The 27,259-nt window shown below is 36.6% G+C and overlaps 1 protein-coding gene across 4 annotated transcripts in view; it reads right to left on the bottom strand.

Moving 5' to 3' along the window:
- NBAS (NBAS subunit of NRZ tethering complex) overlaps positions 1-27,259 on the bottom strand; it is a 190,137-nt gene that overhangs the window by 72,065 nt on the left and 90,813 nt on the right. For all 4 annotated transcript variants that reach the window (XM_074861544.1, XM_074861545.1, XM_074861542.1 and 1 more), the window contains 4 exons: positions 25,091-25,167; positions 24,433-24,570; positions 6,776-7,005; positions 531-641 (listed from right to left, as the gene is read on the bottom strand). In XM_074861544.1, coding sequence (XP_074717645.1) covers positions 531-641; positions 6,776-7,005; positions 24,433-24,570; positions 25,091-25,167 — 556 coding nt within the window. The remainder of the gene's footprint in view (positions 1-530; positions 642-6,775; positions 7,006-24,432; positions 24,571-25,090; positions 25,168-27,259) is intronic.

Raw genomic sequence — 27,259 nt, 5'->3', positions numbered from 1 at the left:
CTAGAACAGTTCCATAGATATATTGTAAAAAACAGTGCTTCTATAAAAAACTGAAACTAACACGAATAGATGAATAATGTGAATGGGAAGCTCCAATATATTTATTTCCTTTGCTATTATGTAGAAGAGAGATCAATAAATAGCAAAACTCTTTTTAAAAATAATTATATAAAAACTATCAAGCTTCATGACATGTTCCAAAGGACTGTAAAAATAAAGATAAGCTCCTATCAGAAGAGAACAATAAGAATTCAAAGCCATGGAAATCTAAACACTGAAACAAAAGTCCCAGGACATTTAGAAGAGCAGTAAGACACATATGGACTTTTATCCTTGCTTGTAATACCTATTTTCGTGGATGGCTACAAAAGCTTCACATGGAAAAGACAAAAATTCCCAAACTATCACAACACAAGAAATATGGAAGCACAAATTAAACTCTACCCCCAATATACTTCAATTTTCTCTTATGTTAGCACATATTTCCGTGTAACAGAATTGTATGTGTATTTGCAGGGGAGACAACTTACCCACTGTCAGTGAATAAAAATTCCAGATGAGTCATATAAACTTCCCAAAGTGGAACACTGTATTGCTGAGCCAAAGAAAGAGCAATCTTGTAGACATTGTCCTCAAGCGTTCTTACAGAGAAGAGACATGAAAGAAAACAAGAAAAAGTTACACTAAGCCACTAGAGACATGACATGAAAATAAATATTTACATTAGAAAACAATGATCTCTTTTAAAAGTTTTTTTTTATTCATAAACCAAGCAACTAGAATCACTGTTACATAAAAGTTCACGAAATGCGTCTTCTTGTATTTGCTTATACTTGGTCCTCCACTAGGGGGAGGGGGGAAAAAAAAAAAAAAAAAAAAAAAAATCAAACTACAGAGATATTCCAAAGACGGGCACCTACTCCACATACACTTTGGTTCTCAGTGACAGTCTCTGCTTAACCTTTGTGCTGAAGCAAAAATCTCAGTTTTTATTTCATTTCACGTACAAAGTGATAAAGGATGTAATGTGTCACAGTTAGCATTTATTTGATTTAGCTGCAACACCTACAGCGTTTTAGCACAACTGGTATGTAGGTCCTCAAAACTCCTCCCAGAAGTTCAGACAGAAACACTCAGTATTTGCAAACTAAAGGAAGGTGTGAAGATATCCAGCTCCACCCTGTAAATGTCCTAGAAATATTAAAAACTGTTTTTCTGTTACTGTATATCCTTTAACAAAAGAACAGATGGGGAATCTGTTACGTGATCAAAGCCTGAAGTTAACTTCATGTTAATTTTTACTAATCCACTGAAGTTAGCATAGTTCAAATAGACACACCTGGTTTTTGTTTTTAGACTGATATAGGAGCAGTGCTTTTAAGGCTGATGATGGGTTTTTTGCATTTTGGTTTGGGTTTGTGGTTTCTTCTTTCTTCAGGATAATTCCAAGAAAAACACTATCTGTTTGTAATTACATCCTAATAGACCTGTCATGAACAACTTTCTTAAAAATGCATTTAATGTGAACACTGTTGACCATACTGTTTTAGATTCTTTAAATAAGAAGTTATGTGGGACTAAGGAAAAAAGCTTTACACAACATGAGCTAATACAAAATACAATTGCAACTGTCAGTAAGTTAGTGTACAAAATTATATAAGACTAATGTTAACTCCATAAACTTGAGTGACATTATCATATTACGTTTATGTTTCTTCCTTAGATTCTTTACATTGTTTTCTACAATCCCTGTGGGGTGCGGGCAGGGGGCAGACTTTGCAGAGCAACAGTAACTTTTAGTACATTTTCTATACCATCATCATGATCCATGTACAATAATAAAAGGAAAGCAGAAAAAACCTGCAGATTAAAGAGCATATCTTCCCAGTTCTTTTTTTGTCATTTGCAAATGCAGATCTATACCATATCTTGATCTATGCTACACAAGGCTTACAGCTGGAGTCTATGACTTCCTCGCCACCCTAGGTGAACAGCTGACACATCCATACACCTTAATTCTGATTTTTAGATGCTCTATCCAACATGTCATTGCATTCCACTGTGATAGCTGCTACAGATATTATAGAATTAAAAGAAGATATATGATGCAGAGTAGAAAAGCAAAATGCCAAGCAAGAACATAATGCTGAAAAATCTTCACAACCAGCTACCAGAATAGCCTTTGCATTATAACTATTGCTCTAGCAGTAAAAAAAACCCAACCCAACCCACACACAAACAAACAAAAAAACCCAAAAAAAGCAAAAAATCCACAACCTTCTTCTAATGACTCTTACTTATGACAACCCCTGAAAAATATTAGGCACTTTACACTGAATAATATGTATGCAAAGGAAAGGGAGCAGAACACAAGCGTTAAAAATTAAAGAAATATATTTTAAGACAAATAAAAATATTTATTGAAATAATTTAAGAAGAAAAGAGGAAAAAAGAAATCCCACACACCATCCTGTCTCTTCTGTTCCAGTGGCCATAGCACCTTTTCTCTGATTTTCCAGCACAGCAAGGCTTCCTTCCTAATTCCAGATTAGTGGCCACACCTTGTGCAGGTTGTCATTCAATACATAAAAGCACATCTTTTTTTAACCAGGGATACACAACAACTGTTGCCAAATCACAACACATGTAAACTTCCCTTTGCATCTTTCAGAAATCATTTGATGTGTTATCAACAGGGGGATTACTAGTTAAAAGTGGAGATTGGTGCAAGAACTGCACAGCGAGTATGCCACTGGCTGACAGGAAGATAACAGGATATTCAGGAAAAGGTACACTGAAGATGATGAGGATAACAGCAGTATTCTGCAGGCTAGTCCTCAACACTGATCTCAATACTTTCATTAATTTAAAAAAAAAAAAAAAAAAAAAAGTACAATATATTACTTTCCTTGTATCATCAATCTGGATACAGAGTATCTTGAGAAAAAGAAAAGATGATCTTCAGGAATGATCTAATAATCCTCTGCTTAAAAAGTAAATACTACAACAACTTCTGAAATGAACTGAGCAGTTCCAAAATGATCAATGGAGTTACTGGAGAGAATCCAGTGAAGGGCCATGAAGATGAGGAAGGGACTGAAGCATCTCTCCTATTAAGAAAGGCTGACAAGAGTTGGGACTGCTCAGCATGGAGAACAGAAGGCTCAAGGGGATCTCATCAATGTCTGTAAATACCCGGAAGAGAGGGAGTGATAAAGGCAGAGACAGGTTCTTTTCAGTGGTGCCCAGTGACAGGACCAGAGGCAATGGGCACAAACTGAAACACAGGAGGTGCCATCTGAACATCAGGAAATACCTCTGCACCATGAGGGTGACTGAACACTGAAACAGGCTGCCCAGGGAGGCTACAGAGTCTCCATCCTTGAAGATATCCACCTGGACATGGTGCAGGGCAACTGGCTCTAGGTGGCCCTGCTTGATCAAGATGACCCCCAGAGGGTCCTTCCAACTTCAACCATTCTGTGACTCTGTGATTCAGTGAAAGAGGAAGATGAAATGAATGCTTTAGTTGCACAGTAACTCAGTCAATCATACAAATCAGGAGTGGCTCTTGGAGCTAGTGGGATCCATTCCCCCACCCCTTCACACTTTATAGACCTTACTAAAATCCTGTCTTTCTGCCTTAAGAGCAGCATGCAATGGCAGCATAACGTAATGGAGGAATTAAGGAAATGATACTGTATAAATGAAGAACAAGCTCTTCATGATCAAGATAACACTGATGAGACAAGAACAGGCAGTTGTCACACAATGATAAGCTGAAAAAAATGGCCATTACCTTGTAAAGGACATTATACCTTTCTTTCACATACCCCTTTTCATGCCCAGCCCTCACTGCCTGTCTGTGTAAGCCTGAGGACTGTCAGCGAAATCTCCACTGAAGGCTCCAATGCAAGCACGGTTTGGATGTACTTCCTGTGTGTTGTTGCACCAAGACTGGTGCAAAAACAAAGTCAGAAGCAGTTCTTATGGATGGTTCTTAGCCACCCTATGTCTGTGCGCTGCACGCATTTCCAAAGTATCAAAAAATATGCCTGTCAGTAGCGTTCAGCTGGAATTTTGCTGTCTTAAAGCTCACGGAAATAAACATTTGGCGGTTCAGAGCAGTATTTTTTTTTTCTATCTTGTTGTTCAAAACCTCTGTTCTATCATACATGTGTTTCTGTTTGCTCACATTTGTTGTCTTCAACACTTTCTGTTGACATGAATCAGCTACAAAGCATTAGAACCACCACTGGATTTCATCATAATAAAGGGAAATGAGATCTGCTTTTCCAGTTATCTGTCCTCAAAAAATGTTTTTTTAAAAAAAAATCCAACTTGAAAAAATGAAATGAAGATTTAAGCCAAAAGCCTTTTGTTTCCTCTCCTGTTTGAAGCAGAAAAATGAGATGGAAGGCTATGGCTGTTTGTTAAGTTCTGAAGCAGCAACGCATCATGAAGAAAAGCCTGTGTCTACTCTGGCAATAGAGCAGAGCAATGCAGCAAAAGCGTACACAATGGTTCATAACCTAATGTCACTAAGAAGTACATTTGAAGTGGTTTTATACAGGACCTTCTGGTTTAGTCTTCTGGAAAGGGACCTAGTTCACATGCACCCAAATCATTCTGGGAACACAATAAGCACAAGCCAAGTTATGAAATTCAGATTCCTTGATAATTGCACAATTTTTCTAAAAATCTAAAATAAGTATTTCAGATCAGTGACATAAGAGAATAAAGAAATTGATATTAAATCATTAAAATCAACTTCTGATTTCAACATTTTAAGAGCAGCAGTGAAGCACTGAAGATCTCAGAGCAGGTAAATGGGGGGGGGGGGGGGGGGGAAGCCACCTAAAAGCTGGCCTCAAGTAAAAGAATAATTTTGAAACCTTATACACCATAGTTGGTCTGAAGTTACATGGGATTTCATGTGATTACTCAAGAATTCCTATTCAGTCTTGCTCTAGTTTCCCTAATTCCTCTTTAGATACATTCTGGCTCTGTTTTGCCCAAATAAATTGTTAACTGCTTGAGAACTAACCTTGATTATGTCTGTGAGGCACCCAGATCTTTAAATATTTGATAAATAATGCATAATAAGCTCTAATGACAATCCACCAAATATAGAAGATAAAATTGACAACTATTTGTTAAGCAGTTTTAGCAAATTGCTCATTCTAGTACAAAGCTGTTTTGCAAATAAGATAGCATCTCTTCCAGGTGTTGTTCCTGCAAACAGCACTTCATGAAAGATTAAAAACATGAGGCACTTCATGATAATTTAAAAATAAGAAAAAATATGCTACACAATTATATTGAATTTGCACATTGCTTTCATTAGAAAATGCAGATTAAGAGTCATCTGAGAAGATTAAAGCAAGGAAGCTGCAAACTGAACAAGTAATTAATTGGATCTTTGCAACTGCCTAATATGTAACTGCCACTCTCATCCACATGCTATGAAGCCTTATTTTTACTAACCCTTTCATATTGTGTTTCAATCTCTACTTGCTGTAAGAAACTTTCTCCTTATATTTATTTTTACAAAAGACAATATCTAAAGGACTCTGGAATGAGAATGTAAGTAAGCATGCTGCATCCAAAATAAGTATCTATAATAACAGAAGGATTTTTGTGTTGAAGTTACTGTAGATAATCATCCAGATGTAACATTCACCTAGTGATATTCTACTGATATGGTATGTGCTCAATGAACAATATATACAAAACAGGTAATTCCAGTGGAAACATTAGAAGATGCTTACAAGCTGTTTTTATGAATGGAGTGCCAAACTCTATGCAGATACAGATTTTACAGATGTAAAGCAGCAGCTTAGTTAGCATTCAAAACCTGAGGTTATACTACTATTCTTAATCGGCATTTCATATCAATATTTTTTTACTAATAAATTTCTGTTGGAACTGTAGCTATAAAGTAGCTACAAAGGTGGAAGACTGTAAACATCTAAACATACTCTTCAAAAACTTACGCACAGAATAGTATAAAATTAGGTTACAAATTATATTAAAAGCTTCTTATTGCACAGAACCCTTCCTTGGACAGTCTAGCAGCTATTCAGCTGCAATTGTCTTCGAAACACAGAGTTCAAGTATATTCATGACTTGTTAACAGCTTAAAGTGCCTGCTGATGTTAATTAAAGGTATTTTTAAAATGAAAAGACAGTACTATCCCAAATATTTCCTTTTTTTCTATTCTGGATAACTGAAAGGCGAGACAAAAGCATTCTAAATATCAGAACATGCGCAGTGAAGGCTTCAGTACTTCTGAATGACTATAGGATAAAGATATTGTACCATACAGTAGCTTTAACTAAATTATTAAAGATAAAATACAAGATAAATACAAGATAAAATAAAATTAACTTTTTTTTTAAACTATAGTTCATTACAAACTGTGATGCTTGAGCATACTCTAATATATTGCTAGGGCAGGTTTACAGGAGATGAAAGGAAGAGATCAGACCTCCAATTAGTTTTATTCACCCCTGATTAAATTTTAATGGGAGCTATAACTCTTTGTTTACTAACTGCTAATATTAAAGTTATCGATCCATTTATTTAGCAGTATTTTAAGTGGAGTAGTTGAATGAAAAAGGCTTCAACTCTAGCAACATTACAGTGTAAATATCTAAAGAAACTCGTAACTTATCCCTTCTAAAGGTTACCACTACTTTCAATTTACTTTCCTGATTTAAACCTTAAAGCAATTTAATATTAAAATAAATAAACATAATAGACATTACTTACTCTGCCAATCCTAGTATTGTTTCTCTCTTGTACTGACCATCCGCTGTAAACCTCTGCACATCCACTCCTTTGCCAAGTCCTTGCAGAATCTGAGCTTGAGTGAAATCCAGTAGTCGTTCATTGTAGTAATGCAGCTGATTTATCAAAGTTGCAATTTCTTCAGGCCAGTCTGTATAGCCATACTGAGTAACATGCTTTGTGACCATCTGAATCAGCTCTTTTGGATCAGCCTGCGAAAATAATTGACAACAAACTAAAAAAAGCCCTGTAAATTTCTGGAAAAAAAAAACCCAAACATTTTACAATTGATCCCTGTGTTCAGAACTGAAATATGTTTCCATTTCTGAGAAGTTTTAAGTACAACAGAATTTCAAATATCTGTAAGGCTGATTCACTGTGACATTAAAATTTATTCTTTTGGAATGTTTTAGCCTATTTTGTATGCTACAAAAATTCAAACAAACACTTAACCAAATTAATAGTAACAAGTACTTCATTATGACTGAAGTTACTTGTTTTTAAAAAACTAATTTTTAACAAACTTGAAGTAGGCAACTGGTTTGCAAGACGCTCCAGCAAATCAAAGAAAACTTACCAAATCTCTCCTCAATTACAAACACCAGAAGTAAGTTTATACTAAAACAGAGACTCTGTCTCAAAAATAAGAATGAAAGCAATATTGCAAATTGGGGTTTTTGTTACTGAATTTCTGATACACTTCTATTATACAGAATTGGTAACAGCTTAGCATTTTAAGTGTTCAGCACTGATACTTTCAAAGACTGAGAAGTATTGCAGGATCTGCAAATTACACAGGAGGCATTGCCTACACCCTGAAACCTTAAATAATTAAATATTGATCATCCATGGTTTAGGACAACCTTTGTTTTCAAAATACCTTGATCACAAATAAAACTTACTTTTCCATATTAGAAATTATACATCAAGTGCATATTTAATCAACCACTAATTTCTGTAGTCAAAATCCACAAATCAAAGCAACAATTTAGGACATGAAACAAATACAGTCTGCATGTTTGACACGAAAAAGGAACACACATACTGTAGAGAGTTTCCAATTATCTCAAGATCTGGACAGTGGCTATGTCTAGGCACCTCCACTTGAGCACAGATGTGTGCCATGTGTAATCACTCAGCACACTCAATAACTCGATCTCTCTCTCCCATGAAAAATGAGGCCACCAGCAGCACAGTGCCATAAGGAAGCACGATGACTTCTGTGTAGCACCCACTGAGGAAGGAGGGCCACTAAAAGAGACACCAAAAAATACCTGGAGATGCCAACTGTAGTTGAAATATTTTCTAAAATAAACAGCTGATTTAACCACTGTGATCTCAGAAATACTGAGTGTACTGGACAAATATACTTTGTTTTTATTACAGAATGATTCTGCTAAATTAGAAGCTAAACTTTAACTGGAGTGCACAGCAGGGTAAAACATGCACCAAATGTCTGAACCTTGAGGCATGCTTGAATTTTTCTATGACTTGCTGGTCATTCTAAATTGATTTTTTCTTTTTTCTTCTTTTCAAGCCTTAGCTGACAGGCTGCTCACCAAGTTGTATTAAATGCTACAGGGCATCCTTTTTCCTCTCCACATGGTATTTTTCTGAAGCCCCCTAAACATTGCAAACTGATTGATTTTATAAACAACATCAGTAGTTCTTTCAAGGTTGCTTAGGAGATTGGTAACAGAATAATAAAACCTCAGAAAAGAGATAGGCAAGCAGAGCAGTGCCACTACAATACAATTATATCACCTGGAAACCAATCCACTGCTTATTATGAACCCTGGTATCTCATTTTAGGTTATACACTAGAAAACAGAGCACGGAGACAGAGAAAGTCAGAGCAAGATGACAAAAACTGTTTAACATAATTGCCTAAATCCTCTGTACAGTCCACGGAGAAAGGTAGGTCCCTCTGACAACCTATGAGGGTAAATTTGTTCCCTCTTGCCAGGTTTCCCCTCTCTCCATTAGAGCAGAATCCAATGTTAGCACTCTTTTTACAGTGCACAGCCCATCAGATTGTGCACTTTACGAAGCAATCTTGGAAGTATCTTCAAATAAATATGCCAGAACTCTTCCTCGAGAAATGGCTTCTGAAGATGAAAAGATAACATTTTTAATAAATTTAACAATAACTTAAAATACTAATTACTAGAACAGGTAGATTAAAACAACTTTATTTTTGGTCCACTGTTGTCTTCACTACATTGGGCAATCATCACCTTCAAATGTGAAATTCCTTTTTAAAAAAGTAATCTGCCACTTTACTTCCAATCACAACGTTCTAAGTTGTCACTCTCTCAAATGACATCTACTACTAGTGCCAACCTTTATTTCGCATTTGTTACATTTCCCTAAAAGCATCTGCGTGCAATCCTTCATGCTGCCTGTTTATAGTTCAAAGGAACACCTTAGAGCTATCTAATCATCTTAATCATTTTCCTGCTAATACTTCTGCCAAATAATACCTACAAAGATGCAATAATAAGTGCACGGTTCCACCAGGGCTGCTCTCCACCAAATTGGTCAGTACTGTTTCACTGTTTTTCTTGTTTGAATCTCTTCTACCTCTTGTTTCCCTACCAGGTTATAAAAAAAATAAAATAAAATAACCTGGATCAAGAAACACTGTGTGATACAGTAGTACCACAACAAATAATAATGATGACAAACTGTTAAAAGGAGGGAAAGAGAAGGAAGTGGAAAATAGTCTGATGTACATGTTGTTTAAAGGATCAGTACAATCCTTGAACATACATATGAGGAACGAGAAACACAAAAACTACATTGATGTTTGTCACCAAGATAACTAAATCCCATTACTAATTTCTCTTCTGGGTTTTGAAGTTTTGAAGTATGTTATAAAAGGGATGGCTCTGAAAAGTATCACAAAAATTATTTAAAGGATTTAAGAAACATATATAACATACAAATAGTATCTTTGGAAATAAAGTCTTAGGGTCTATTGAGCTTATTAACAACGGAACAGAATCATACCCTGTATGAATACCCATGTATGTAATATCCATACAAACTCTTCAATCTAGGAGATAAAAGTATGAGATCTGATGAACTGGTAAGGTAATGTATATGCATATACGTATATCCATTCAGATTAAAGAAAACACGAGTTGTTCTTTTAATTGCAAGCTGTTGCCAAGGGTTGTGTTGAACCCTTCACCACCAAATATCTTCCAGTCAAGTGTTGTCCTCTTTTATCCCTTACAACACCTATGCTCCAAACTATCAGAGCACGTGAAATCAAAAATTAGAGAAATCCCACAGCCTGCTTCATTCAAGAGCCTATGCTGCTATCTGATGTGAGACTGCCTAAATTTTTTTAATCTATAAAAAACACTTTTTGCTAAGTTGCAGTTGTTTACCAAACTCATTTACTGTAATGACACACAGTTTTCTTTCTCTCGGATTTGTCATCCTTCTACAGATTTTAAATGTTTTCTTAAATGACAGTGCTGGTTGCCCAGTATTTATTAGGCATTCAACACAAAGTCAATGAAGAAACCATAAAAAGCTACTGTCAAGGGGCATAGAACTTGTATTTCATGATTTTAAGTATTCATTCTTTAACATCTTCACATTTTTAATAACACATGTTTTTTAAAAGATAAGCACAAATATTCTGCACCCATTAGATAGCTAGTTCAATTAGACATGATGCTTGTTCTAATACAGAAAGATCATTATAGCTGTTATTGCCAGTATTCAAAAAAGTCTTAACCGTTTTTAATTGAGAAGACCGTAATAACTAACAAGTAACAGTAGCTGGCCATAAAGAAAATTAGCAAAATCAGTAAAGCCTGACACTTACTGCAGTATTCATAGGGTTTACAAATTCTTTTGACTCTCTTCAAATTGCAACACGCACTTAAAAAAAATCTCTACAGCAATTTGTGTAAATACAAATGAACTTTGACAGGTAAGACCGATCTCTTTCTAGTAAGTCATATTCAACTTGTTCTCTTTCTAATGTTATCTGTCAAAAAACCCCAAACTGCTACTGCACTATTATCTCTGTTGGCTTTTCAGATTCTTTCAGATACTTAGAAACTGGGCCTAGGTGTTCAACTCCCCACTTTGCCAGATAAATTTCCTGCAGTACTTCTAGGCAGATGTTTGAACATGGCTTCCCTGCCCGATGATTCAGAAGGGTATTTTTAGTTATGAACAGAGCAGTAAACATAGGGTGAGTCCAGAGAAGTCACAAGAGCTGACCTGAATATATTACACCCTTAACTTGTGAACCTCCCTAACATTGCCAAGGGAAATCCCTTGTGAGCAACCGGCCAATGCATTTTACTCATCTATTGAACTAGCACTATGTTTTCTGCTGTAACAGTGTTGTCTGGACGACAGTGAAATGATTTGGCACAGGCTTTGCTTGGGAATTAAGGAAAAAAAAAAAAAGAAAAAAGCACCCATCACTTCAGCATAAAGTCAATTTAATTTCATGCTATTAGATGTCATTTATTTAGCACAGATCAGGACAGGTTACTGTCCATATTACACCACCAGCCACTACCAGTAAGCCTCAGCTGGAGATCAGGAGATCAGGGTCCACCTGACTAGATGTTTTAAAGCAGTATTTCTCTTTCACCATCCTCTGGGAGTCACACCTGTGAAAGCCTTCAGAATCTGTACATCACTGCAATATTGTAAAAGCAACACTGGTTTTAAAAAGAGATAAGAGGTTTTGATCTTGGAATGTCTTTACCATGATCCCTAAAATAATCTTCAATTTTATTTTTTTTTTTCCTGGCAAGTTGCTATTTCTTTTTTCTTTCAAATCTCTTTCAACTTAGTTCAGCCATACACATCAGGGAAAAAAAAAAAAAAATTGAGTCATTTTTTCTCCTGTTCCTCTTCTGCTCAGGTAATGGCAACAATTTTATAGCTATGGTAAAAGAGATAAACAATAAAAAGCTCTACTGTAAACACGTCATTGAGATAATATTGGATCCCTGTAAGGGATTTATTTAGCCTGTTTATTTCTTTTAAGACCAAGAATCTTTCCAATTGTTTTAAAAACGAATATTATGCTTTTGGTTTTGTTTTTAATGCAAATGATCTTCAGATTGTAATACAGAATTGACTAGGAACACTGATGAGAAAAACTGCTTAGATCACTGAGGCTAATCCACGCATAATTACCCTAAATACGTAACTGATACTGTGGACCTTTCTAAATTGAAGTTGCAAAACATTTCTATCACCTTTTGAACTGTAATATTTTGGTAATGGTCAAAAGCTGCAATCACAGTGAGCCACAGGAATCCAAATGGGAAAGCAGAGAATACATTAAGTTGTGCCCAGATTCTTGTAACACCGTTATTTGTTCTAAACCATTGTAAGTGATCCTAAAAAAAGGGATCATGCTACAGAGGAAGACACATACACCAAGCAAAACCCTAATCGTTAGCAAAACCAGGAGATGACAGCATGTGAGCAAAGCAAGAGACACCAGAGAGCAGGGTGTAAAATTCCTGCTGCAAATACAGTTGTACTTTGGTCACTATCCTGCCTCTAGTTGTCCACACCTCTGGAAAGCACTTACATTTCAGGGAGGAGAGCTCTCCTTAATCCTTGTAGCAACTGCCACAATCCCTGTAGCAAGAGATTCAATGTGCTATAAATTTGATGGAGAAGGAGGCAAAAAAAGCAGAAAAAAAGAATGAAGAAAAGTACATATAGGCAACACTTTTCCTCACATAGAGAGGCAGGAAAAAAGATTTACAGGAAAGAAACCGTTCACTCAAGAAGCAAAATCCTGAATGTGCCCCTTCACTCAAGAAATAAAATTCATCCCTCCATGGGACAGCCTTTCATTAATTATATCAATGACACTTGTCCTCAACTGAGGCTGTTGTCATGCTGTGAGTCAGGAATACACTACCTTAGACACAGCACCATGCATTTGGGGTGGCCTACCTTTCAGATCACAGCTGTCTCACGTCTATCTGCTCAAAGCTAAAGTGTATAGCTGAGATGGAAGACCAGAACATCTCAGAAATAAAACCTGTACTGCCACATCACTCAAGTGCAAGGATACGTCAGCTTTCTTTGTCCTCCCAGTGCTGCAGCCATGTATATTGTTGGGTGACAACACTGATTTGTTCAGGATCAGCTTTCACAACCATTTTTTAAACGGATACAGGAAGCAGAAAATCCCATCACCCACCAGTGAAACCACACCAGGTCAATATATAAGGGTACCTACTAGTATACCTTTTATAAGCTTCAAGATGCATCAGAATAAAGTTGCACAAACTAACAAAAAAAATGAAGCAGAGATGAACTGTGCAATAAATCCTCAATGATCAAGCCTATAGGTTGGTCTTACACATTCAGAAAATATTAAAACAATTTTCTATTTCAGATTTATAATCTTAAATGATCCATCAGAAGTTTTTGTAACATACTCTAATGTCTCAGGTATATTTAATGATTTTAAAGCTCTTAAAAAATGCTTGTCACCACAGTACTGTACATGGGTGATACAAACAAACAATTTCATACTGCGCTCACAAATGTAGCTCTGGATTTTGTAGATCCAGAAATGTAGCTGTGGACTCCACTTCCCTAGCTACCCTTCTCAACTTCACCACAGATTTCAGATTTCTCTTTTTTCCAAGAGCTGAAACTGGATTTTTTTAAAACTTCATTCCAGATGAGTGGCTGTATAAAACAAAACATCCTAGATGACAGTTTAAAAGCCAGTACCATTAGCTCTCATTCGAAGTGGCCAAGTTTAAAACACTCCCAAACTTATACATCATACAGACACAACTCATGACATGTTATACAAAATGATGATTACACAAGTGACCGAGGGTTTCACAGTCCTAGTCTGTTTATGAGTTTAAGGCTAGTACTAACTTAAAAGGTTTATTTGAATTTCCAGGGAAATCAGTAAAAAGAGAATATATAAATTTGCAGTGAAATTAGAAAAAACTAATTCATGACAAAAAAACAGCCAAAACCAAGAGCTGATGAATATAAGAGGAACACAAAAACACAGGTAAACAGCTTACAAATAAGCACTCGCAATTTCAATGAAATTGGAACTACTTAATTTTATTTCCAAAGTCCTGTGTTCTTCCACTATCAGGCAGTAAGACCTATGATAACAATTCAAACTGCAAACATTATAAATTACATTTCATGCAAAAGTGCTTTGTTGATTCACAAGCAGAAATATGTTGGGAATACAAAAATCTACAAAAGGCTGCAAAATTATAATATTTCAAAACTGGAGTCTAAAAAGAACGAATCATCTCTTTGTGGGTTTTTTTTTGTTTGTCTGCTTTTTTTAATAGAAGAAACGTTCTGTGTTTTGAATAAGCAATTCTGAAACGTAATGGTTGAAAACTGAAAGACTTGGAATAGGAAGGCAGCACACACCACCATCACTTCAGCATCATTATGCTGGAAACTAGCTGAATCTTAGAAGGACAAAAGCTTGCCCAAGATGCTGGTATGATTAAAGATATCACCTAAGTGGAATCCCAGGAATATTTTCTGCCAACAAAGTCCCCACATGAGATTGCATAAGAAAGGATTGAGAGTTAAGCTGTTAGTTTTGAATTATGAATCAGATGTTGCTAGCACACAACCTTAAAATAGTACTACCTGTTGGTTTTATTTTCGCTTCAGAAATTACACTGAAGATGGTATTAGAATTGGGTTAAGCATCTATTACCCAAAACCATGTTCTGCAGCCTTGTAACTCTATTTGCAGAGGTACCACAATGACTGGCTAGAATTATCAGAATACTCAAAACCTGGAAGAAAATGCAGTTAACAAATTTGATTTCATTTATATATTTTGTTTTAAAGTCAAACAGCCACCCATCACAAAATTTAATCATATAGTCAGCCAGGATATCTGCAGTATTATATGTTGAATATTAATATCTGCATGTTAGTATAGAAATTGCCTTGAATTTTTACTGAAGATATTTTAAGGTAAATTCCTAACAGATGAAACTTGGTTACAAAAGTAACACGTGATCTTTTAATAGTCAGAAGCAGGAAAAACAAAGTGACTTTAAGACCAAACAAAACCAGCACGTATAAGTTAAATCAACATAGTTTCCAGTACAGAAGCCAGTACTGCTGCAGGGAAAAAAAAAAAAAAAAAAAAAATCATGTAAGAGGCTGCTGTTAAGTAATAAAACATAAAAATAATTCGAAAAATTGTCCAGGCAGTTGTTTCTAGTTATATTAAATGACTTGTGTCTGAAGAGTTGAACAAATTGCTCTAATACCCTGTTTTAAAAGCTTTTTTTCTTTGTTTTCAATCAGCTATTCCAGCAAGAGTGAGGAACAATTCATCCCAAGAGAAAATGTTTTCACAGTTTCTTTTTTTACCTTTTTTTCTCTTACAGACTCTCTTATTGAGTAAGATATTGACAAGTCAGGGTTAGGTAGAGAAATCTCATCTCATCATTTCACCTGACAGCTGTTTTACTGGAACTAACACATGATATATAAAAGGTTAAAATGTCACCTGAAAGAACACCTCTGAAAATAGAAAATTACTACAGAGTTTTGAGTGAAGTGCCTACTAAATTCATAGTACATAATTCGTTTCCTATTTGCAGTCAGCATTAGTCTCAGTAAATCAAGTCACAGTTTAAGTAATTATCCTATCCTTCTGCCTATCTCGCTTTTCTCTAAAAAAAAAAAAACACTGTGCTTTCTTGTTGAATAAATTATGTTATTGTATATGCTTTTACAATATGTTTTTATTCTTGATCTATATGGCAGCAGCTGTAGTCATATACAGACTCTGGGACAAGCATACACTCCTACTGTGAAACTCCATTACAATATAATACAGTTTTAGTTTAAGTACAATACTGTATCCTTTTAATTTGTACAGTTACTTGACTGGATACATGCAAATATTTCTGTATCTTACTAATTTAAAGCTTGAAAACTAAATATTTCATTTATAAAACACATAATTTCCTCTTCCCTGACAGTTATTAAAACGTGACAAGTCAAATATTTTTTCATTCTAATCCAGGAGCACTGCTAATGCTTCTGATTAGAAGCATGAATTTCTCAGTGACTACCTTCTCGTGATGTACATTGTCATTAATAGATTCTTAGGCTACATTTATAGATGCCAATCTACCATGCATACTCAACTCTCCAAGAAGAAAAAAAACAACCTAACACACAAAAAAACCTACCACCAAACAGCCAAATCACAAAAAAAACGAAGAGATGGAGGAGCCAGCTCTCTCACTTGATGGCATTTCAGCATGGTCTGAAAAGTTACCTGTATAGCGACCAGGATTGAATAAAATTTTGCTAAAATATTTTGTGTTCTAAGATGAATAGAAAACTTCAATCAGGTTGCTTGTAAAATTAATAAGGCTCACTGACTGGAGAAAATAGTTACAGAAGCACAGAAAAGTAGAAGGGAAGATAAAGCCAATTGACTAGGGGAAGACTGCTTGAAAAAGCTATTGGTCACCTTTATACTGTTTCCCAGAGAGGAACAAAACCCTTTGCAAGAAGGAAAGCATTAGCACTTATCCCAACTACCTCCCTTGCATGAAAAGCCACAAATATGTCTCCAGAGGAACACAGGCAAGCTAGACCTCAAACCTCTGCTGAAATGAAAGGCTGGTTTGAAGATCCTGTTTTCTAAAACAGTTTTTCTGAACAGCTGGCTCAAGAACAACACTCACTCTGCTTTCAGAAGTAGGATTTAACAGAATAGCTTATATAACCCTTGAGAAATGGAAATAAGCAACACTGTAACCATCTCTTTCTCTTAAGCAACATTTATCTTGAAGAAATAAAACCGGGGGGGGGGGGGGGGGGGGGGCATGTGTGTGTGTGCAGGGGACCAATTATTGAACAGACTCTTTTCTGAGTCACCTAAATATTATTTGGACCCAAGTAAGAATAGTGATGCTTTGTAGTGTTGTGTGCTTAGCAAAGAAATATCAGGATCTGTGAAACACTGGCTTATCTACATAAAAACACATCTCAACCAATGGAACATAGCTGTCACAATCTGACTGCAACGTCACTAATTGCTGGATTACTATTTCATGGATCATACTGGAAGATGTTCAGAAATGTCCACAATGACTGCTAGTTCAGGAGAGCTTACCTGAGCTTTAATCCTTAAATACATAGTAGTGTTTAGTGAGCTCTCTATTTTTGTTAGCTTAGATATTCATTCATTTAAAAAAAATGTGTGTTTCTTTGTTAAGACATTGTTGAGGAATAAGCAAATCAATTGTGATAGGCCAAAGAGGAAATTAAAAGGGCTAAAAAAGTACCTGGAGAGTGTCTTACAAAGAACAGCAAAGCTGATAGCAAAAAGTTCTGAGAAGTCACTCAATACTAGGAAGTCAGCTAGAGAAGTGGTAGGGTCACTTGGTAAAAAAAAGCGTGAAAGGGGCACTCAAGGATAAGTCCATAGCAGAGGAAATTAATGAGATGTTTGTGTCAGCCCTCACTGCTGAAGAGGTGGGAGAGATTGCTCAGAAGACCTAGATGAGTTAGAAGAAAATATCTGGGAAGCTTCAGGCCAATTAGGTAAGTTACACGCTTTCATATCACCATGACCAGATGGCATTCATCCCTCAGTTCTTAAGGAACACAAATGTGAAACTAGGTTAAATGGCAGGCTAAGGTGCATCAACAAATGTTATAAAAAAACCACTATACCAGAGTGCAAGTCCCATCTAAAAAGGGGATCCTCATAGGGATCACAGACCAGCAAGTTGCATTTCCATCCGTGGTAAGATGGTGGACTCTAACAAAGAGTAAGACCACTGAGCACATGCATTAACAGAGCTTGGTGGGAAAGAGTCAACGTGGCCTCTGTAAAGAGAAATCCACTTTGTAGCTTGCTGGAGAGTTATGAGGGTATCAATGAGCACATGGACAAAGCGAATCCTGTGGCAAAATATACACAAATCTTCCAAAATTCTTTGACAGGTTTCCCCACCAAAGTCCAGTCAGAAAACTTAAGTTTCAAAGAGACTGGAAGAAAGATCATATTATGAACTGAAACCAGGTGAAAGGGGAGGTGAAACCTTAGTGATGATTTTTCAGATAGGGGTGAGCCAGCAGCAAGTCCTCTAGGGGCAGGTTTTGAGACCACTTTTATTCAGAATCTCTTATCAATGACTTGGAGAAGGAATGAGCAATAAATATTTAAGTTTTCTGATGATACTAAACTCTGAGTTATTCAAATGTCATGCTATATATTAAGATTACAGTGTTTGGCCTACTTTAGTATTTTAAGAAAGGAAAGAAAACTTCTCCCAATCAGTTCTTAGCCTGCCAGTTAATTTCTCATTCATGGTGTCTTCCCCCACTATCCTCCTTCTCGCTGGTTCTCCTCTCCATCACAGATTCCCCATACATGCAGGAAGGCCAATGGGAAAGAGAGTAGTGCAGCACAGATTCAAGAGAGTATAATTCTCATCTCTCCCAAGTTTGCTTTTGGAACCATCAGATATGCACTGGACTTAGAGTAAGGAACTAAAAGAAGTAATGCCTCAAACATTCATCCACACAGAAAACCTCAATGATGAGCTGTGGCCTTTGGATTAGTCTAAGGAATGTCCCCCAAGGAAGGAGTATATTGAAGGATGCACCCCCCACTCCCTTGCAGTTGAATGACAAACTCCTGAGATAAGCCTCAGAGGGGGGAGACATGGACTGAGTGAAACCAGGTGTTTCCCCTGAAGCACAAGTACCACTAAGCCCGGTACTCTGTGACTCTATTGTGCAAGCCAGACACCATGCTTGCCTTGCTAATGACTTGCTAATTAGCTGGGCAATGACCACCAACTCAACTGGAACTCATGCTCCATTTTTTTCCTCATCTCTCATGGATATGAGTTTGTGGAATACCTGCCCCTCCTCATCTACTATGCTAATCAGCTGATAAGATGAATTTATAAGAGGCAACAGAAACTTTGCTGCGTGTGCACCCACCACCCAAGATTACTAGGCCTGAGACAATGCTGGAACCTGGGGTGGTGATCCAGGTTTCTTTGACTCTTTTTCTCTTTCTTTTTCCTTCCTTTCCTTTCTTTTCTTTCTCATAGATTTATAAGAGACCACTCTGCTTATTATCCTTTTCCAAGTTTAAATTGTTCTCTACCGCAAGTAAAATATTTTAACTGGTCGTTTAGTGTCGTTTCACCTTAATTTAACCAGAGGGGAATCACAGAACCGTTGCGATTCTCTGGGCTTCCAGTCCAGGTAGTGACACTTAGAAACAGAAGCATATGCCAAATGAGATAGATTCTTCCTGCCTGCCCCCACCCCCCCCCCCCAATATTAATGAGTAATAGTATCTGAACATGTACAAGGAATCAGCCTGTTACACAAAAAGATAGTAAGTGCTAGGCATAGGCATGAACAGCAGCATGAAAAGGAAGTGGAGCAACCTCCCAATGAAGAAACTTGAACTTGATGCAGAACATACAACAGAAAATTCAAACAGTGAAGAGGAGAAATTACATTGCCAAAGGAAATTTGCTAGTTTTCAGCATCACTAATCAAACAGAAGGAGGGAGCCAAAGAAGAGACAAGGGCTTGAATCAGGACTTAAAATAGTAATAAAAGAAGGTCATGGTTTAAGTCCATCATAAGCCAACAATAAAGAGCACTACCATTTTACCATCTACAATAGACTTAGTGCTAGCCACTGAATTTATGGACAAAAAGTTGAATGTTGAGACAGAATGAAACAAGACTGTGACATGGTTTGTCAGTTTTGCATGTCAGTGTTAATAGACTCCAGTAAACTGCATGTACACAAATCCAATTTGAGATTAAAAATGTATATATTATTCCTAGTGAGTCAAGTTAATAATTTAAGAATGTGACAGGATACTATTATTAAACACAAACCAACATGCAACCATTTAACAAGCATTTGATTTCCAATGAGAGATTACCTCATGTGTATGGACTTAACTACTACCTGTCATATAATACAGTGCCTATAATAAGGGTACTACAGTACTACAGTGCCGTATAATAACGGTAAAGCTATTAGACCTCATACAACATGGGTAATGTATCTGATAGCCCGCAAGATCTGTCTCCCTCCCTCTTCCTCTATACAGCCTCCTTATACAATATTTATTTCCATTTCAAATGGAAGTCTATTTTCAACATCTTACATTCAGAGTATTACCTAAAGCTGTAGCATAAGAACCATGGCTGGGAGTTCTGCTTCTCTGGCTTAATGTAACTATTTATAATTAAGGTTAACATTATACAAATAAGCATCAGAACTGCCTTGGGAGCCAGGTCAAGCCTGCAAAATGAAATCCTATAAGATCAGTGAAAACTTCTACATATTCAGTCCCAAGTTCAAAGAACTCTTCATTTGACCTTGCCTTCATTAATGCATAAAAAGATAAACACATATCAGCATGTAACAATTTAAAAACTGTTCTACATGCTGTTTTTCCACCTACAGGAAAGGAGATGAGAGAGAATAAGACACACATGACGTATTTGTCACTGTCACATAAAGCCTACAGATGCCATTGTAGTGAGGCCAGTACAGAGACCTTAAATACAGTCCTGTGAAGGCAGATATGAATAGACAGAAACAATGGTCTAACAATGACAGGAATAAAGAGAAACAGCACAGGAACTAAAATACACAATGGTTGCAATACAGAGAGAGATAGAAAACAAAAACAAAACCAGAAAAACAACCCTACTTTGCAGACAGTGAATTTATGTGAGGTGAAAGCAGACCTAGTTCTGCCTCTTACAGGGAAATTGATAGAGGCTTCCCTACGCAGCAAGCAACAGAAAAGGGAAGCAGGTTAAGTGCACAGAGCACAAGTTCACTGTATAAATGCACCCTCTCACAGAGTGACTCAAAAGCCAGTTATATCAGGCTACTTAACTCTGTGCAACTGAACTCCCAGCTTCTTCACCAACTCTAGGCTGCATCAAAAGCATCACGAAGGAGAATCGCTGAGGTTACCATTTCAACATATTGCCAGTTGCAATCAAATTCATTTTCTTGAATGAAAATAACAGGTAAGGGAATAAAACAAAAACCCAAGAATTTTCTGCTAACAGCAACTGTCCTCATCTGCTATTAACTGCAAAATTCCCATTCCCCTCTGCAACTTAGCAGTATTTGTTAGAACTGTTGCTTGATGCTCCAAGAAAAAGCTTGCCCCCCAGCTAAGGTCAGTAAAATACCCCTCTCCGAAACCACAGAAACACTTCAGCATTAGACTATTATCAAGAGGACAGGAACATAACATATTAATTAACCATAGGGCAATTAAACTTTTTCACTCCTTTCTAAAGTAAACAATCCCCCAGATGTATTTATTCTGGTCACTTATCAGATCAGGAGGACAAGACAAATGAGGAGATAAACTGTTAACACCAGAAATTACCCAGCAAATTTCTTGCTCAGCTGTACAGCTCTTCTCCTTCAAGACTGGGGCAGTGAGCAGCGAATCAGAGTGGCAGTGGGGAGACAGCCTTGATGCAATCCAGGTTCAGCAGCAGCCACAACACTCCTGTTATCAACACTTCTAGCCACAAATGCAAAGCACAGCACCATAGGGGCTACTATGAAGAAAGTTAACCCCATCCATGCCAGGCCCAGGACCTAAACCAAAAATAAATACAGCTTCTCAAAGGGTAATGAGTGTCCTCACACCAACGCTTTCCACAGCCAGCCCATTTCTGGAAATTTTGTTCTTCTCTTTCTGTCTGGTCTTATTCTTACAGACCTTTAACTGTGGTTTTATTTGGTTGTAGAGCTCCTTCAACATCTTCCTCAGGATAAAAAAACTAATATTGCTCAGATGCCCTAAACTATATCTATTATGTTTATATTATTATAACAACTAAAATTCAGAATTATCTCAGGTACAAAACTAAAGCAGTCCTTTACAACCAAATCCCATCGGTTGTCCTTAAAACAAAGTAATAACTTCATCAGAAATAGAAATTATCAAGCTGATTTCCTTTTGGACATCAACAGTACGAAGAAGTTAATAAGAATTTCTGGCAATTTATGATTGTTTTCATGTGCAGGTATCAGCTGTCAGTATTTCATGTCACAGTAAGAGAAAAAAAAAAAAAAATCAAGCCTTCATGCAACAGATCCAATCATTCTATCAGCATATCTTTCTTGTCTAACTAGCAAGTCCTGAAAGTCTGTCTTAGCCACTGGAAGAGGAACTCCCCCCACCTCCTTCATTACCCTTATAACATATCTGTCATTTTCATTTTAAAAGCATTTCTCCCATTATACCAGAGGCTTTGAAAGATTTATACAATATTATTTTAAAATAAACATAGGTAGTGTAGACTTCTCCACGATTCTATACAGATTCTTATAAATTCAGACAGAGTTTTCAGACAGGATACTTGATTCAATGGACTAGAGAAATCACACCTACTGTGACTCAGATGCTGTTAAACAGAAACATATGCTCTACGATCTCGAGGATCCACCTTCTAAGCATGTGGCTGAAGTGCCAGATTTAGATCTTTACTGAATATGTAAGGTTTAGAACACATGGAAAAAAAGGATTGGTCATACAGCTTCACCCACAAAAACGCACTCAGTTATCCTCTAAGAACAAAGTGTATCTTTGAATTATACAGTTAAAGGACTTAGAGATGCATTTATGTTTTGAGAAACAGAAGATAAAAAGGTGATACAAGACACTAGTGGCATGAGCTAGAAGACAATCTACTATGAAACGACATCTACAACTGAGTTTATCATCTTCATAAAAGTGTGTACCATAAAGTGTAAGATCTTTTTTTTTTTCCCACAATACTCTTAGGAAACACAAAAATAAAAACCGTGGCTGGATGTATTGAGGAAAGCAACTTGCAAGCAAGGCCATTCTTTATTACCAGCATCTAAGATGTACATTTAAACAAATGGCTGTTTTGCAATAGAAACTGAGCATTTAAGTGTGGGCTGCTTTTTGGGGGGAGGGGGGTGGGGGGGAAAGTACTTCTTTTGCTCAAAAGCACCTGTTTCTATTTCTCCTTTTCTACTTCAGTGAGATTCCCTCACTGGATACCCTTGGAATTAGTAACAGTAAATGTATTCTCCTGTGTTGTTTTCTTACTGGGCATTCAAGCCTCCTCCTTTTTCTTGGTGTGCTCATCACTCAGGATATTCTCAGGCAACTCTTTTCAAAATCTACTGCTTAAGAGTAGTACTTAAAATACAGCACATATTCTGTTTTTGCAAACAGCTTAGAATCTACTGCTTATCATAGTCACGTACAGTATTTTACAAAGATGGAACAAAAGAACTAGCCAAAGATCACATCAGTAAGCGACAAACTACACGATGCTGCTGGTAAGACTTTTCTTATTAAATTGCAATTGGAGTAGAAATAGTTCAACCTTTAACATCTCTGTCCTCATTCTTATGACTTATTCTTTCAAAAGGCTTCATAGCTCTTTGTATAAAATAAGACTGTTTAAAGAGGCTAAACAAAAAAAAAAAAACCACACCCCACATCTTTTTTTCATCAAATGTGTCTTGCAGTAGGCAGACCTAGGCTCAAAGAAAGCTATTTAACAAACATGAATGAATTCCTCTCAACCAACGTATTTTGCAAGTCCCACAAATTTCAGTTGTGGCCTAAGTTTTCCTTTAGCTTCTAAACTGAAGATAGTAGAATGCAAATCTCAGCAGGAACATCAAAGGCTGACTAATTGCAGAACTGGGTAGATATCAAAACAGTCTTTCCTCTGTAAATCAGAAGTCATTCTGGACACGTAAAAAAAATCTCCTCTCATGCCATGGTGGTGATCAGTGGTCTCTCTTTTCAGAAAACTTGTCACCAGAAGTGTTCTTTTAGCTGTAATGCAGAGCTAGGCTGAAAACCAAACAGTCCAGAGATCTTCTGTACAGGAGGAAAGAACTGGTGTAAACTCAGAAAGGTTCTTAGAGTGGCAAAGAAGAGTTTTTACTCCGGTATCTTAGAAGGAATGGCAACTGGTGCCTTACTCAACTTTTGTACATCACCTCTTTGATTTAGTTTGGAGTTTACCATGTAATTGCTTTAATCACAGGTGATGAAGAAGCAGCACAACTGTGTCATTTCAAAAAGAGACACTTGTCAAAAGAAATCAATAAACTCATCAATGAATGAGAATGGATTTTCAAAACATAAACCGAAATACAGAACAACAAACCTCAAAGAAGGCTACAGAAACTTTTTGAATAGCACCATCCTTGTTTAAATGGACACTTGACTCCTCCCAGAAAGTACTATATTGTATCAGTATTGCAAGATGACAGGATAGACTATGCTTATTATTGGTCAGTGTTTATAAGCTACTCTGAAGACTGATATTGCTATTACCTATAAATGACATCTGATATTGTACTTAAAAAACTCTTCCAGAAACTGTGAAGTACTCATCTGTTTACCGCACTATAGAAGAATAATTACACGTAACTTAACAGGCTGCTCACAGTGTAAGTTAGATCAGCTCCTTAACAGGCTTAACTCACGTATTGGCTTTTTAAAACAGCTTTAATGCTGCCATTAATGAATATGGTTTTAAAAAGAAAGAGTACTAACCCTGTAGAGAGGGTGGCATTTGTCCTTGAAACATGGTGCCAAACGAGCATAGATCTGCAGGCTATAGTAATAACTTGCCAGCTGGAGAGATAATGCAGAATGTAATTGCTTTTCAAAGCATTTGTTGGCATCTACCACCTAGGAGAAAAAAGCATTAATTTAGATGAAAGAATTAGCAAGCATACAACATTAAGTGCACAAACTTTCTAAAAAGCTACTTGCTGTGATTTAGAAATAGCTCTGACTATGGTTTTCTGGCACAGAAGTAAATCAGTAACCTACAGACATAGATAATTCTACATTATGATGTTTTCTTCCCCCCTTGCACAAACACCTAATCAAAAAGATTTTCCAGTTACAGCTGCTTCTATACCACTAAGTTATCCATATTTCTGAGTTACATTAGGACTGGCAGTCAGGTGGTCCAACTACTATTTTAAGTAAGAAAATGTGTCTTTTCACCAGTGCCATGCTCATAAGCCTGTCCAATGGTATTTGTTCAGTTTCCTTTAAACGCACTAGCCCAATCTATAAAAGCGTGGATTTAAATGAATTCAAATACTTTGATTTTAAAACCCCAAGGAAATTACATTTTCTTATTTGAAATTCTATGAATAGTCTGTCCTGGCAAACACATATAAAATCATCATCAACATACCTGCGGCAGTGCAAGTAGATAGGCAAGAGACAAGGACATATCATTTGGTAAAGCATCACTTGCCAGTTGTAGCAGAACTGCAACACACAGGGAGCAGAAATAAAGCTTTGATTACTGACCCATCTAGCCTTGACAGTTAGCAAATGAAATGTTTTCAGTGTAACCGTATTTTATTAGACACTAACTTGAAGCACTCCATATATCCTTAATTAAACACTTATCAGTGCAATCCAGAAACAGATAATATGTAATTAAACTGCAGCACAGCTTTACCTTGACTTCCAGGCAAAACGTTTGATGCATTAACCAAACAAGAATGAGACCATGCCGTAACAGATGCTAAACAAAGCCCCTAAAATATCACCTGTACTGATTTATGACAAGTAAATCTTTTGCTTGTAAAATCAAGGCAGTAGTGTAATGTTGTAAGCATTCAAAGTTACCAACCAGAAGAACAGTACAAAATGTCTTCTCTTGAAGCCTGAGCTCTAATTCACTTACCACTGAACATAACAAGCCATATTAAAAACTTCTGTCTTAATAAAAAAAAAAAAAAAAACAAAAAAAAAAACACCTGCAAGTGGGATATGAATTTTAAACAAGATCAGTGAAATATCTAAACCAGGTCTGGCCACATACGGCAAACAGAAATATCTGCACAACATAGTCAAAATTAACGCATCAAAGAGTAATTATTCTGATTATAAAAAGATACACTTCTGGTAAAATTGACACAGAAATTACCTGCTTTTCCTACATTATAGATACCAAACTTGCTCTTTTATTTAAAAAAATCCACTATATGTTACATTACACAAATAGGAGAACCAATACACAGACACAATGTGAGTGCCCAAGATTTGTTAATTAGTAACAGGATCTCTCTTTCATGCAGTTATCTTCTGTACTGAAGTCAAGCATCACTGTGGTTGCTACAAACGTTCCAACAACTAAAGAATAAGGATTCTCGTGATACACTTAATATTCATTTTTGAGGGTAGAGAACACAGATTATTAGTCCCAGGGACAACTTCAAAAGTCTTACGAAGCAGTGTTTGGCTGTTGACTGGGTTTAAAACACAACACCTGGACCACAAATTGCATAAGGAATTTTAAGCATACCAAGAAAATAACCTTATGGTTTCCTTTTTTTATAGATGATATTATAATTATTATTATTATCATCACTATAATCAGAAGAAGGCATCTTGCAGCAACTTAGCTCTTTAAGTTTTAGGAAATCTCAAATACCTATATTCTCACATGACACAAACTGCTCTTGAGAGCACGCTGGCAAGAAACCTGACTACTGTACAGATACAACCCCTCAGTGCATTCTTTGTTCTGAAGAATGATTTATACAAGGCTTGAATGACCAATTACGATTTCCAGATTATCATTAATTTGCCATCAACCTGAAGTGGATTTACATACTGGCCCTCAGTCAGATAAAAACCCCAAATTTCCATGTGACAAGTCATCGCACAGGCTGTCTACATGGGAATACATCACAGTTACTGCAAATACAAGCCTGTCCAACAGCACCTATGCTCTATGCTTCAAATCGCTTTTACCAATAGTTTCTTGCTGCTGACAGCTTGTTTCTCCTACATTCAAAATAACCTGTATGCTGTCCAAGCAAAGATAACAGGACTCAAAAAATATCTAATATTAAAATCTTGATGAATTAGTTTGCAAAACTGGTATTTCCTACTCTAAGCACAAGCAAAGTTACTTTACATATTCTTACAACCAGCTCTAGTCGAACAGAAAAAACTGGGAGGAGGGAAAGAAGACTTTGCGCTCTACACTCTTCTCCCTTTCTCTGGAAAATTAATGATTGCAAAGCCTCGGGAATAGGTAATAAATTCTGGGTTCTCATCCAACTGAACAACCCCAACATAACTGCCCCACTAGCAAAAGTTTATTTTCACCCTTCAGATAGCAATCATGACATAACACCAATACAAGACCAGAAAACAATTTTATTCATACTCTTTCATCAAGCTCAACCCAAAGGCATCCCAGTTGCCAGAATGTACTTAAGAAGAAAGACCTGCCTCCATCATCATCCCTTCTGAGAAAAAAAATTCCTTGTACTGATTCAATAAATATAAGTTTTCTGTGTGCTTGTGTGAAGAGGTATGTTCATGTATCCATATATAGACA

This window comes from Strix uralensis, chromosome 3 (genome assembly GCF_047716275.1).
Source record: "Strix uralensis isolate ZFMK-TIS-50842 chromosome 3, bStrUra1, whole genome shotgun sequence".
NCBI lineage: Eukaryota > Metazoa > Chordata > Aves > Strigiformes > Strigidae > Strix > Strix uralensis.
This window is presented reverse-complemented; position numbering and strand designations above follow the sequence as displayed.